This window comes from Oncorhynchus keta, chromosome 32 (assembly GCF_023373465.1).
Source record: "Oncorhynchus keta strain PuntledgeMale-10-30-2019 chromosome 32, Oket_V2, whole genome shotgun sequence".
NCBI classification, from domain to species: domain Eukaryota; kingdom Metazoa; phylum Chordata; class Actinopteri; order Salmoniformes; family Salmonidae; genus Oncorhynchus; species Oncorhynchus keta.
The window spans coordinates 17,825,632-17,838,884 of NC_068452.1; the positions used below are offsets into that span (position 1 = coordinate 17,825,632).

The 13,253-nt window shown below is 45.3% G+C and overlaps 1 protein-coding gene across 1 annotated transcript; it reads right to left on the bottom strand.

The window, feature by feature from the left end:
* Window positions 1–4,054: 4,054 nt before the first annotated feature.
* Window positions 4,055–10,153, bottom strand: LOC118365188 (proline-rich protein 15-like protein A). The gene is made up of 2 exons (XM_035747170.2): window positions 9,908–10,153; window positions 4,055–5,831 (listed from the first exon to the last, which is right to left on the bottom strand). The coding sequence occupies exon 2, from the start codon at window positions 5,776–5,778 to the stop codon at window positions 5,455–5,457; it is 324 nt and encodes a 107-aa protein (XP_035603063.1). The 5' UTR covers window positions 5,779–5,831; window positions 9,908–10,153; the 3' UTR covers window positions 4,055–5,454.
* Window positions 10,154–13,253: the final 3,100 nt, after the last annotated feature.

A 13,253-nucleotide genomic window follows, 5' to 3' on the forward strand; every position in this document is an offset into this window, starting at 1 on the left:
TGAGTACAGTAGCCAATCTAACAATGCAGGTGAGATAAAAGTCCACCCGAGTTAAACTTTTCAGAATAGGTGATATTAGAAATTGTGTGCATGTATTAAACGTATTTACAGTAATGTTTTGTTGTGAGAGAAATCTGATATTGCCTTACGGTTGAAGTCTGTCTTTAAGAGTCCACAATCCTAAGGCAAATCAGGTTCTTAAACATCAAGGGTGGAGCATGAGAATAAAAGACGAGGATAAGAGGCAACAAAAACATTTTATTTTCCGTTTCCAGCTTCACAAGAAAGGCACAACGTGGAATAGACGTTGACATTGACGTCTGTTTACAGTGGGACGGAGCTTCTGAATCTGAAGAGGCCTGAGCCTGTGTAATGTTACTGGATTGTATTGACTGTGTTGGCTAGCGCGCGCGAGTAAACTAGCATATATGACCAGTGGTTGTTACTGTAAAAATGCTCAATAATAGGCTAGAATTATCATGGAATGTGATATGATAGGCATACCTTTTTTTTGTATAGCAGTTGCATTTTGTTTTCTCGGAGCTTATGATTGAGGTGTCGTCATAACGATACGTTTTCAGGGTTCAACCCATCCACTCACCTATGACCCGACCTTGGGTAGGTGGCCTTACAGATAACGACTTGACCTACAGCATGCATTTTCTACATCCTGACCTAAAAACCGTTGAACGTCCAACTTATATACACACACACACACGCGTGTCAAGTACTTTACGTGACGACACATCCATTCGGTAACCTCCATACCATAACGTGTTAGTGGAAGGAGGAGGTGAGATGCTTCACAAGTGTTTGGTATCACCTTAAGGCCCGATTCCTGATGAATAGCTACTGCATAGTTACTGAAGAAAGACAAAGCCTAATAGACATATCTGTAGAGTTCAGTTGTTAACATGTGTCTTACATCTCTGTCAACTGACAGCATTTTTCTACACCTCAACGAAAGGTAAAATGACTGGTAGTTGGGTCAGTCATTTGATGTAAATTGTCCACCGGAAGAGTTTGCTTACAGTAAACTGACTCAATTAATGTGGTATCTCTACAGCTTGATGTTTTGAACAGCACATGTGAATGGTGCAAAGTGGGACTATTTGCCACATACCATATTTGCAGGAAGTTTGTGAAGGACCTATGCTCCCCAAAGAGCAAAATCAAGTCTTTTTGGGGTACAAGTTTCTTTTTGATAAGAGAGTGTACCTGTGCCACCCTCCAGATCGTATAGGGGATAGTCGGGTAAGTTCAGCCATTTTTAACATTCAGCATCACTACGTCAAGGAAAATATAGTATTATTTCTAACAAAGATATCTACATGTATTTCAGGATGTTGTGTGTCCTTGGAAATAATCCGAATGAATTTAAACAGAACCGTTTTGAAAATATAGCTTGTCCAAATAAAGTTGTCTCTTGGCACATCTTCCCTCGGTATGGAGTAAATTGGTCTTAAGGACAGGGTAAGTTGAGCCGCCTTTGGGTAAGTGGGTGACGGTGTCCTGTGACAGTGGGTGATGATGCTGGTAGGTCAAAGTTTAAATCAAGGAAAGCTTATTTCTCTCAAATTTCGTGCACAAATTTGTTTACATCCCTGTTATTGAGCATTTCTCATTTGCCAAGATAATCCATCCACCTGACAGGTGTGGCATATCAAGAAGCTGATTAAACAGCATGATCATTACACAGTTGCACCGGGGACAATAAAAGGCCACTCTAAAATGTGCAGTTTTGTCACAATGCCACAAGTTTTTTATTTTATTTTTAATTTTACCCCTTTTTCTCCCCAATTTTGTGGTATCCAATTGTTGTAGTAGCTACTATCTTGTCTCATCGCTACAACTCCCGTACGGGCTCGGGAGAGACGAAGGTTGAAAGTCATGCGTCCTCCGATACACAACCCAACCAAGCCGCACTGCTTCTTAACACAGTGCGCATCCAACCCGGAAGCCAGCCGCACCAATGTGTTGGAGGAAACACCGTGCACCCGGCCACCTTGGTTAGCGTGCACTGCGCCCAGCCCGCCACAGGAGTCGCTGGTGCGCGATGAGACAAGGACACCCCTACCGACCAAGCCCTCCCTAACCCGGGCGACGCTAGGCCAATTGTGCGTCGCCCCACGGACCTCCCAGTCGCGGCCGGTTACGACAGAGCCTGGGCGCGAACCCAGGGACTCTGATGGCACAGCTGGCGCTGCAGTACAGCGCCCTTAACCACTGCGCCACCCGGGAGGCCCCCTGATGTCTCAAGTTTTGAGGGAGCGTGCAATTGGCATGCTGACTGCATGAATGTCCACCAGAGCTGATGCCAGAGAACTGAATGTTAATTTCTCTACCATAAGAAACCCAGTGTCGTGCCGATGTTGTTTTAGAGAATTTGGTGGTATGTCCAACTGGCCTCACAACCGCGGACCACATGTCCAGGGAGCGTTTGGGAGAGCGATTTGATGATTTGTAAACAGTTCGCCCCATGGTGGGGTTATGGTATGGGCAGGCATAAGCTACGAAAAATGGACACAACTGCATTTTATCGATGGCAATTTGAATACACAGAGATACCGTGATGCAATCCTGAGACCCATTGTCGTGCCATTCATCCGCCACCATCACATAATGTTTCAACATGATAATGTAGGGCTTCATGTCACAAGGATCTGAACACAATTCCTGGAAACTGAAAATGTCCCAGTTCTTCCATGGCCTGCATACTCACGAGATATATCAACCATTGAGCATGTTTGGGATGCTCTGGATCAACGTGTCATTAAAGAAGTGTGGGACAACATTCCACAGGCCACAATCGACAGCATGATCAACTCTATGCGAAGGAGATGTGTCACACTGCATGACAAACAGATGTATATCTGTATTCCCAGTCATGTGAAATCCGTAGATTAGGGCCTAAATCATTTATTTAAATTGACTAATTTCCTTATATGAACTGTAACTCAGTAAAGTCTTTGAAATTGTTGCATGTTGCGTTTATATTTTTGTTCGGTATACTGTAGATCTCTGTTCAATATAACTTACCCTTCCATTTCTTGACTGTTGTTTGATGTGCCAATTCTTAATAAGCAAGTTCTCTGCATTTGAGGCTACTAAACCCATTAAACTGGTGCACAAGATTCTTGATATGTTTAGCAAGCTCAGACTCCATGTCATCAGATAAGACCTTGTGTGCCTCTGGTCCTCTATCATAGCCTCTTTCACACAGGCACACGTTCGTTTTCCTTCTTGTCAATGCGCCTCTTCGGTGTCATTCAGTCAATTTTTTCATCCCTTGTTGCTCCTCGAATGAACTTCTCCCCATATCTCTGTCTGTTTCTCTTTCTTTCTTTCCTTCTCTCTCTCTTTATCTCTCTGTTTCTCTCTCTCTCTTCAAAGGAGTTTTGCGTATTGCTCTGATTTCTTTGGCTTTGTCACTGCCCCCTGGTGGTCGTCGATTGCCATAGCAGACTTGTCAAACGTTGGATCATAGCCAAGTAAGTGCATTGATTCACGACATTATATTTAATATACAGGATATCCCAGTCCCGTATAATCCCTAATATAATTTACAAATACAATGTTGATCATAGTAGGACTATCTGCACACCTGATAAGCCCAGATATGCAGGTCCAAAGGACAGTATAAGCATCAACATGGCATGTATTATTTTTGTATAACTGGCAGGTAGTATACGTTTTGTGTAGTGTTTCATGTTCATGAAGGGGTCATGGGAATGAACCGTTTGGGATCCACTGCCATAATAGACCTAGCAGGGTTGGGGTGAATTCCATTTTGACACCAGTCAATTCAGGAAGTACACTGAAGTTCAAATTCAAAATCTCTTCAATGCTTTTCAATGAGGAAAATTTGGAATTGGAATTTGGCTTACTTTCTGAATTGACTGGAAATCAAATGGAATTTACCCCAACCCTGCTGCCTAGATCGAATGTACCAACTTTGAGATAAACATTGGGCTTGTTCCCACTAGAGGGCATCCTCCTAGAGGGCAATGGAATGAGTCCACAGTAACACAAGAAAGAGCCTTAAGCATTTCAATAAAATAAGACATATATTTTATTTATAAAACAAGTCTGTATTTATTTTACAAAATTACTCAGAATGTACAGCACCATTTCAATGAAAGTGATTTTTGTCATTAAGTGTAGAAAGTGGAAATGAAATTAAATGAAATGTACTTTTTCAGTCTTTGTAGAGGAGGGATCTCATGAGTAGTTTTAGCGAATATGGTGGATAAGTGAAGATAATTCACTCAGGCCGTTTACCATCGAAAATAAATAGTCCGTTCCAGTCTACTTAACTGGGTGTGTCGACTATAGCCACCAATGCAATAGCAGCTGGGTCTGGTCCACTTACTTCATTGAACCAAAAAAAAAAACAGCAAGTGGGGTGTCTCACTTCCTCTTCCATCTCTGGTTTTAGTTTGGCTTCAGTGTCTGCCAATATCTTCAAAAGACTGTTGTATAAACACTGAAGCAACACTGGAGAAAAGCAGAGGAGTTATGTTGGAGCCTTGCAGTCAATCTATGAAGCAGTTCTTCACTTTTACATTAGAAAGTGCAACTAGAAGAAAAACTGAAACGTTTGTCTAGTTTGAGGTTAAATTCTGAAGGGATAGAGAGGCCTACCTGTATTTTTAAAAAGCTTTAAAGAAAGAAAAAAAAAACAGGACAATATATACTCAGGTTTTAAAACTCAGGTTAGTTTTAGAACAATTGATTTTTGAGGTGACATGTCCACGAATGACACGTGACATAGTATTTTGCTATGGAAACCAGTCAACCTCCAACAGCCAGTAACCGTGCCCTCTAGGTCATAAAGCTGTTATGCAAACAACAACGTCTGTTTCATACGTTACCTATTTGCTTTTGAACAGACAAGAAACTTAGCAACACCAATAAAGTACACATTCTGTACCGTACAATGACTGTACAGTGTAATATGCATGACCTGAAACTCCTCATGTCCCTAGGACCTGTTGAATATTTAAAATCGGAGATGACTAATAGCACCTTATTAAAGGTAGTCTGTTTATGTATTCGTGGCCTAGGTAGGATGCAGACAGACAGGGGAGAATCAGGTGTCCCATTCTTCCACCACTCCACTGATTATAGATGGAAGGGACAGAGAGAGTGTGATACTGAGATGCCTACAAAGACTCTCAGTCAGTCCCAGATTTCTAGGGAACGAAAGAACAGAGATATCTGACTGGATTGACACAAAATGTCATGGCCCAATGGGATGCACTGCCTTTCATCTCTGTGCGTGTTCCTGGGTGTGATAGAGGGGCCGTGTGAAATGGTGAGACCAATGTATGTGTTTGAGGGAGAGGCAAAGAAAGTCTTCTGTGTTTGAGTCTGCACGAATTCGTTTGATAGAGAAAGACATGACGTTTTGGTGTGTTTGCGTGGTGTGTACGCAAACTCATTTCCCAGAGCTCAGAGGTTCTTGTCGCTAGGCTTGTGACCAGGGAACAGATCGGGCGTTTCTGCTAACGTGGCCCTGATCTTCTTCTTCTCTTTAAAACGTCCCGAGTGGGACACTTTGACATGGCGTCCCTTGGTGGCCGTCTTATCCACTATCCTCTCCAGACGGGCGTTCAATTGGCTGTCCTCTGTGTCGCCCTCTACTGGCCCGGGGGCTCCACTGTGGGGTGTGGTATTGCTGCCGTGCTCCGCTGGGATCTCGTACAGAACCTTGGGCTCTGACTTCTTCTTACGTAGGAAGGTCAGCTTCCACCAGCCAGGCGACGGGTCAGCCATGACCACACACAAACACAGAGAGGAGGGAGAGTGTGATGGAAGAATGGAGGGGCCTTGGGTTGATGTAGGGAGAGAAAGAGCGAGAGAAGTTTAGTAATATGTTAGTTAACAACTGTAGCTTTACAGCTCCACAATGTTTACAGTGAAGATGGATCAGACATGAGTCATGAACTCTCAGAGAGAAGAGTGAGGGAGGGAGAGTTACGTTAAATCCCCCTATGACTCTCTTCCCATTCAAACTCCTGCCACACCTCTTACCCTAAGCCCTAACCACAGTAACCTGACTCTGTGTGAGATAGATCTGTGTCAGGAGGAATGGACTGAGCCCTCCTGAATATTTCAGGGGAACTCAATAGGCACCATATGGTGGAGGGATGACAGGGCACCGCTAGAGATTGGGTTACTCCTAGTGTGTGTTGGCCAAGCTAAATGTGTTGGCTGCTAATAGCGCCTCATATTTCAGCCAAACCCTTTCTAGGATGAGATGACACTCACGGGTTGCCCAATCTCTCGTACTGAGGTGTTGCTCTTTGAATTGCAAGCGCCGCGCTACCATGGCCACGACTTCTGCCGCTACTACTGCCATTATCAATCCCTCTACCATTGTTGCCACCACCATCACAATAAATATGACTAGTACCGCTACTCCTACAACAACGACTACTGCTAACGCAAACCTGAGTGTGGGGTTAGTTCCATTCGGATGCAGTCATTTCCGGGAATTCATTTACTTATCTTTCTAGCTGAAATTCCCCTGGCCTGGGTTCAAAAGCAACCACTCATTAAAGTAATTCATTCAACCGCGAGTTTCTGTTTAGTGTTTCACTTTCAATGACCGTTTCCCCTGTCAGGACTAGAGAGAGATGTACCCAGGTGAAAAGCTTTTTAAATTCCAGGTAAACCGTTCTGCAAACAAATATTAAAGGGTCATTCCAAAAATCGCGTGTTCTGTAGTGTGTCGGTGCAGTTTAAGTGCTCCTGCTCTGACTGTAACAGTCGTGGGAGAGTTTGGCTGTTCATTGTGTAATACAGGCAGAGCAGGTTGTATTGTCTGTCCTGTGGGTTTCTACACAGGTAAATCTGCCCACATAAGCAAACATGTGCTGATTTACCAGCACACGTACATCATTTACGTACATCATTTACCAGATGAACTATGTGATGTGCAGGCAAAGGCGAACACAGGCATGCAGGCGGAGGGAACCCACATGTAGCAAACGTAAAAATAGACACGTGAACACACGCACACTGCTCTGCCCTCGCTGCACACAGATAAAGCCTCGGCTTTGTGCCACTTCCCCCCCCAGAAGAAGGGTCGCCAAGCAACGCCGTGGAAATTTCCATAGAATATGCTAATGTACGTTTGGTGATCTGTTTAGGTGCTGGTGACCTTTAACCCGATAGCTGAGGGTTGGGTTTCGGTTTGTGGATGAGCAAACAGAAGCCAAGACTGCTTTTGTGTTGGCCAAGCGGCTACACTTGGCCAGCATGTTAATGTTTGAGTTCCTTTGACTGGTTTCCTGCCAGGGTGAAACGTTCAGAGGGCAAAGCTAGTCTGGGCATCATTTCATCTGCCTCAGCATTAATAGTCTGTCTAAGATATGTCTGGTCTAATATCTGGCTTTTACGTGCGATCATTTCTTGGTTTTACAGTATATTTTTTTACTTGTCAATTGTTATTCACCCTAACATATTTGTCACGCTAAATTGTTTATCTGGGTTTACTAATACATGTGTCAGTCACCTGACTCTGTAGTACTGCCCTATTTGTGATTGGTTGTCTTGCAGTCAAAGTGCAACCCATTTTATGACCCTTCTACAGCGGGTTTCCTTATTAGTTCTAGTGCCCGTTCTATTGCCCGTTCTAGTGCCCGTTCTAGTGCCCGTTCTATTGCCCGTTCTAGTGCCCGTTCTATTGCCCGTTCTAGTGCCCGTTCTAATACCCGTTCTATTGCCCGTTCTAGTGCCCGTTCTAGTGCCCGTTCTAGTGCCCGTTCTAGTGCCCGTTCTAGTGCCCGTTCTATTGCCCGTTCTATTGCCCGTTCTAGTGCCCGTTCTATTGCCCGTTCTATTGCCCGTTCTAGTGCCCGTTCTATTGCCCGTTCTATTGCCCGTTCTAGTGCCCGTTCTAGTGCCCGTTCTATTGCCCGTTCTATTGCCCGTTCTAGTGCCCGTTCTAGTGCCCGTTCTAGTGCCCGTTCTAGTGCCCGTTCTATTGCCCGTTCTAGTGCCCGTTCTAGTGCCCATTCTCGTGCCCGTTCTATTGCCCGTTCTATTGCCTATTCTAGTGCCCGTTCTACTGCCCGTTCTAGTGCCCATTGGAATGCCAGTCAGTCAGTGACGTTCAACATAGCTCATTCTCAGGTCATCCGCCCTGTCTGTCTCTCCGTCATTCCGTCCACCTCTTGTCCTTTAGCCATCAGTAACCTAGATTTCCCGTTTCACAGCCTCCTTCAGAGCAGAACATCTGTCAAGTAGCTTTACCGTTTCCTGGACTAGTCGCTGGCACAGCCGGTTGTCCAGGTCAGCTGACAAGGTAACTTCCAAGTAAAGCTCCAAGTGCTGAGTCCGTTTACACGGCGTCATGTGGAACTCCACAAGGAAACTTGAGATCTCAATTTTAGAGAGTCATTCATTTTACGGCCGTGGCTGTGTTGCGTGACTATTTGGGATGGCCAAAGGCCATCCCTTCAAGGTCATAAGGATAATGTCCATGTTGCTCGTCCAGAAACTCAGTTAAGCCAGCAAAATCACCACGCTGTTATTCTTTCCGGAAAGAAAGTGTATCGCCGGTGCGTCACAGGCAGTAAGAGCCCAGATATCTAGTGAGACCATATCCCTGTACACTCTGTAGTAACCCTTCCAGTCCTGTGGAAGGTCTACGCTACGGCAAACATCCACCTGTGTGTGCAGACTCTGGGCTCAACGCCACTGACGGGCAAGTCACCTTTGGCGATAACCGTCTGCAATTAAAGCCGATAGCTCCATTTCCCCACGCTAACTTTTGGACTCTTTATCTGGGAATTCACACATCAAATATTTTTACCAAATGTGGAGCACGGTCAAATATGAGGGGAAACTCCCTTGCAGTCAATCTGTCAAACTATTGCATTATGCAGGCTTTGACGCAACAGTGGCCAATATGCCGGCCATTAGGGCTGGGGTCATTCCCTCGAAGGATATACGTTTTGGTATATGTTAAATTGGTGCCGTGACTATAAGATCATACAGCTGGTAATTATTAGCGAAGAGTAGGATGTCAAGGCGAGTTACGCAAATGAAAGTGTCACGTTGGTATTTTACAGCTGACGTAGCCAGCGAGAGCATTGTATTGAATCCATACAAATGTAGACACATTGACATACGGTCACCAAGGAACAGTGCAATCAGTTAGGTGCAGTGTGTGCTAACAGCTTAGTGTTTACCCAGTGTGTGTGTGTGTGTGTGTGTGTGTGTGTGTGTGTGTGTGTGTGTGTGTGTGTGTGTGTGTGTGTGTGTGTGGTTAAAAGGCTCAGTGTTCAAAGGTCCTTATTGCTAACTGGTACGAGGGGCCCAAGGAAGCCCGTTCTGTCTGAAGTCCACTCTCGGTCAGTTTAAGAGGTATTCATCTGGTTTGGGTATGTTACGGGAAGAGGGTAGTAAGCCCGATATTTGACGTTGTGAAGTAAGATACAACTAGCGCTTACATTTTGATCGTCAATATTTCATCATTTACAATCTTGCGATCTGGCAAAATGTTGCTAATTATACATTGTCAAGGCACAGTTTAGGGTGTGTGTGTGTGTGTGTGTGTGTGTGAGAGAGAGAGAGCGAGAGAGTGAGTGTGTGTTTGTGTGTCCACAAGAATAGTAAACAAACAAAAATTTGACCAACTGGGGACATTTTGTTGGTCCCCACAAGCTCAAATGCTGGGTTAAAGTTAGATTTAGGGTTAGGATTAGGATTAGGAGCTAGATTTAGTTTTAGGGTTAGGAGCTAGGGTTAGAGTAAGGGTTAAGGTTAGGGTTACGGTAATGGTACGGTTAGCATTAGGTTAAGGGTTAGGGATAACAGGATTTTGAATGGGACTGAATTGTGTATCCCCACAAGGTTAGTTGTACAAGGCTGTGTGTGCATGCAATAACCTCACCTGTATATATGTAGAGATCTGGAGACGACCTTCCTCCCAAAGCTGAATAGTTTATGGGACAAACCCTGCTAGGAAAGCCAAATATATCGACTCAAATATCAGATCATTGCCACTCCAATATCCACTCCAGAATCCTCTTCCACTCTCATCCTTTTACTGCTGTCCTTCCCTTCGTCTTCTTCGTCCTCCCCTGTACAGCCTATTCTCTCTCTCTCTGTCTCTCTCTCTCTCTGTCTCTCTCTGATAGTCAGGTGTAGAGCTACAGGTGCAACCTTCGTCCCTCCTCCTTTCACACAGATACACACTCAGCTGAGTGGAGCACTACAGACCCCGCCCACTGGGACTTGAGTAAACACAACCGGGGCGACAGCGAGGTGAGGGAAGAGCGTAGATCGAACGCTCAATAGATCCGCTCGACTTATTACGCGTTCTGCCAAATCACTCTTGACGGCACTTTCGCTGTGGCTGCCATGCAAATGCACTGTTGGTTCAGTCAGGCAGGAGGCTTGCAACTCTGTAAAGCCTGGCAGAGGTCAGAGAGGATGAACATGACTTTACGGTTATAGATCTGCGCGCCAGTAGATATCATGTTGTATTCGTGTTGGTTTCCATCACGCCCGGCGTTAGGGTTTTGACTCGCTCCCTCAGAAGTAGGACGTTGGTTAGTATGTAACCAAACGGCTTTAGCCCTGGGATGCATGAAGAAATTCCCATCTCTGTGGCTTCGGTTTTTATTGACACCGTTGTTTGGTGTCAGCGTGTCGTTTTAGAAGCTCTTGGATACATAAACCACATGTGTACCAATATTATACTCCTGAATATGCAATGACACCGATTCAGACACACACAAACACCTACAATGACGGGGCCCCCCCCCCAAAAAATCTATTTTGTATATTTATTCAAAGGGTAAGACAGCAGAGGTCTCGTACAACCCTCTTCAGCCCACTGCCAATATCCGGGCTCAGGGAAAGCGGAACCGACGCAGACACAAACGTCAACCACCCGATAAAACAATCTCCAAGGCCGCTTGTGATAAAGGCTTGAAACTGACCGATCGCACGTTTCAGTTGAAAACATCCTTAAGACACAAAATGGCCGTAAAAAAAACATAGAGGCCTTATTTAACCCAGCTCATCTCTCCCTGTCGATGGGTCCTGTCCCCATAAGTCTAGATAGCGCGGTTCCTTGTGTCCAGCTCCAAAGTAGTCAACCATCTGCCTGCTAACCTATAATCATGTGATAAGTGTCTCTCGAAGGGCGATATGGACAAATTACCACAATCAAGGCGTGCCTTTTGGGGGAAAGGGTTTGTTGTTTCATACACATGTTTCGCCAGTTTCCCTGAAGCAACATGGGACAGTGGGCAAGTACAGTTTTTCTGACTTCCTACATCATGTCGGCCACAACTTATTATTTTTGATTTTTTTTGTGAATTTTACCCCTTTTTCTCCCCAATTTCGTGGTATCCAATTGTTTTAGTAGCTACTATCTTGTCTCATCTCTACAACTCCCGTACGGGCTCGGGAGAGACGAAGGTTGAAAGTCATGCGTCCTCCGAAACACAACCCAGCCAGCCGTACTGCTTCTTAACACAGCGCGCATCCAACCCGGAAGCCAGCCGCACCAATGTGTCGGAGGCTACACCGTGCACCTGGCAAACTTGGTTAGCTCGCACTGCGCCCGGCCCCCCACAGGAGTCACTGGTGCGCGATGAGACAAGGACATCCCTACCGACCAAGCCCTCCCTAACCCGGACGACGCTAGGCCAATTGTGCGTCGCCCCACGGACCTCCCGGTCGCGGCCGGTTACGGCAGAGCCTGGCCGCAAACCCAGGGACTCTGATGCCACAGCTGGCGCTGCAGTACAGCGCCCTTAACCACTGCGCCACCCGGGAGGCCCATGTCGGCCACAACTTTAACAAACACAGATATGAACCCCATTGTCCTGTATCATAATATCATGTTATGACTATCTGAGCTCTACAATAATGTTACTTCATATAGCGCTATGAGCAATTTAAAAGATCAGATTGAAGAGGGAGGAAATTGCCTGAGCAGCGCCCCTTGTCCTATCAATCTCTGCCACGGTCACGTCATGCAAAACGTCCAACAATGCCATCCTTAGATCTCAAGCACATCTCAGCTTCATATCAGTTTGCATGTTCTGGGCAGAAGCGGTCATGTGAGATTTGATCTGGTGATGAGCTCTGAGTTGGAATAAGAGCCACTGCTTTATGGTGAGACCAATGGGCAAGCTTGACAGCACAGTACAGTGAATAAAGCATTATAGTTCAGGGCGGCTTATAAACCTTATTTAAAAGGCTCAGGCCATTTGTATCAGCACAGCACATGCACCCTTCCCTCCCTTTGTCTGATCTCATCCCTCCCTTTGTCTGATCTCATCTCTCTCTTTCTCTCTCTTTCTCTCTCTCTCTCTCTCTCTCTCTCTCTCTCTCTCTCTCTCTCTCTCTCTCTCTCTCTCTCTCTCTCTCTCTCCTTTTCTGGGACAGGCTGGGTGTGTGTCTCAGCATGAGTGTTTTATTGGCAGATGCCTGGCAGATGCCTGAACAACAGACACAATTGAGAAAAGGGTCACACCATCCAACGCCCAACAGCGCTCTCTTTTACCAGCACTGCACAAGAGGACGCATGGCTCGACACATACTGTTCCTTCTGACCTCTGACCCCCGAATGAGTGTTTCAGTACTTCAAACACGTAGGTGTGGAGAAGGAGAACGGGCCAAAGGGATCATGTGTGTGTTAGTATGTGATAGAGAGGGACAGAGATGAGGAGAATGGTTATCTATGCATAGTCACTTTCCCCCTTACAAATTACCTCAGTATATAGCCACGCTGTGGTTATTTTTAATCTGTTACTTTTTATTTTATTTTATAGTGGGGCTTGCTGTACCACGACTGAAATTACTGATGTCAGGAGGAGGAGGTTGAATATTTTTGTCTTTAGCTTATTTAGCAAATATTTTCTTAACTCTTGTTGAACTGCGTTGTTGGTTAAGGGCTTGCAAGTAAGCATTTCCCGGTAAGGTCTACACCAAAATTTGATTTGATCTGAACTTCTAGGTGACAGGGACCTTAGACAGACAGCAGCACGTGGCCCTACAAATGGGTCCTTGTTTCTGACGGTTGATCGCAGAAAGCACAGAACATTTCTGCTCTGGTCTGCACCTGGGTGGGGAAAAATGGGAGCGAACTTTACCTCTTACGACTGGGTCCTGGTTAATCACATTGATTTGGTTTACTTGGTGGATAACAACAACAAAAAAGTAGACACCAAATCATTCACTTGGGAGAAGATCTGATTTAATATCATTTGTCATCAACA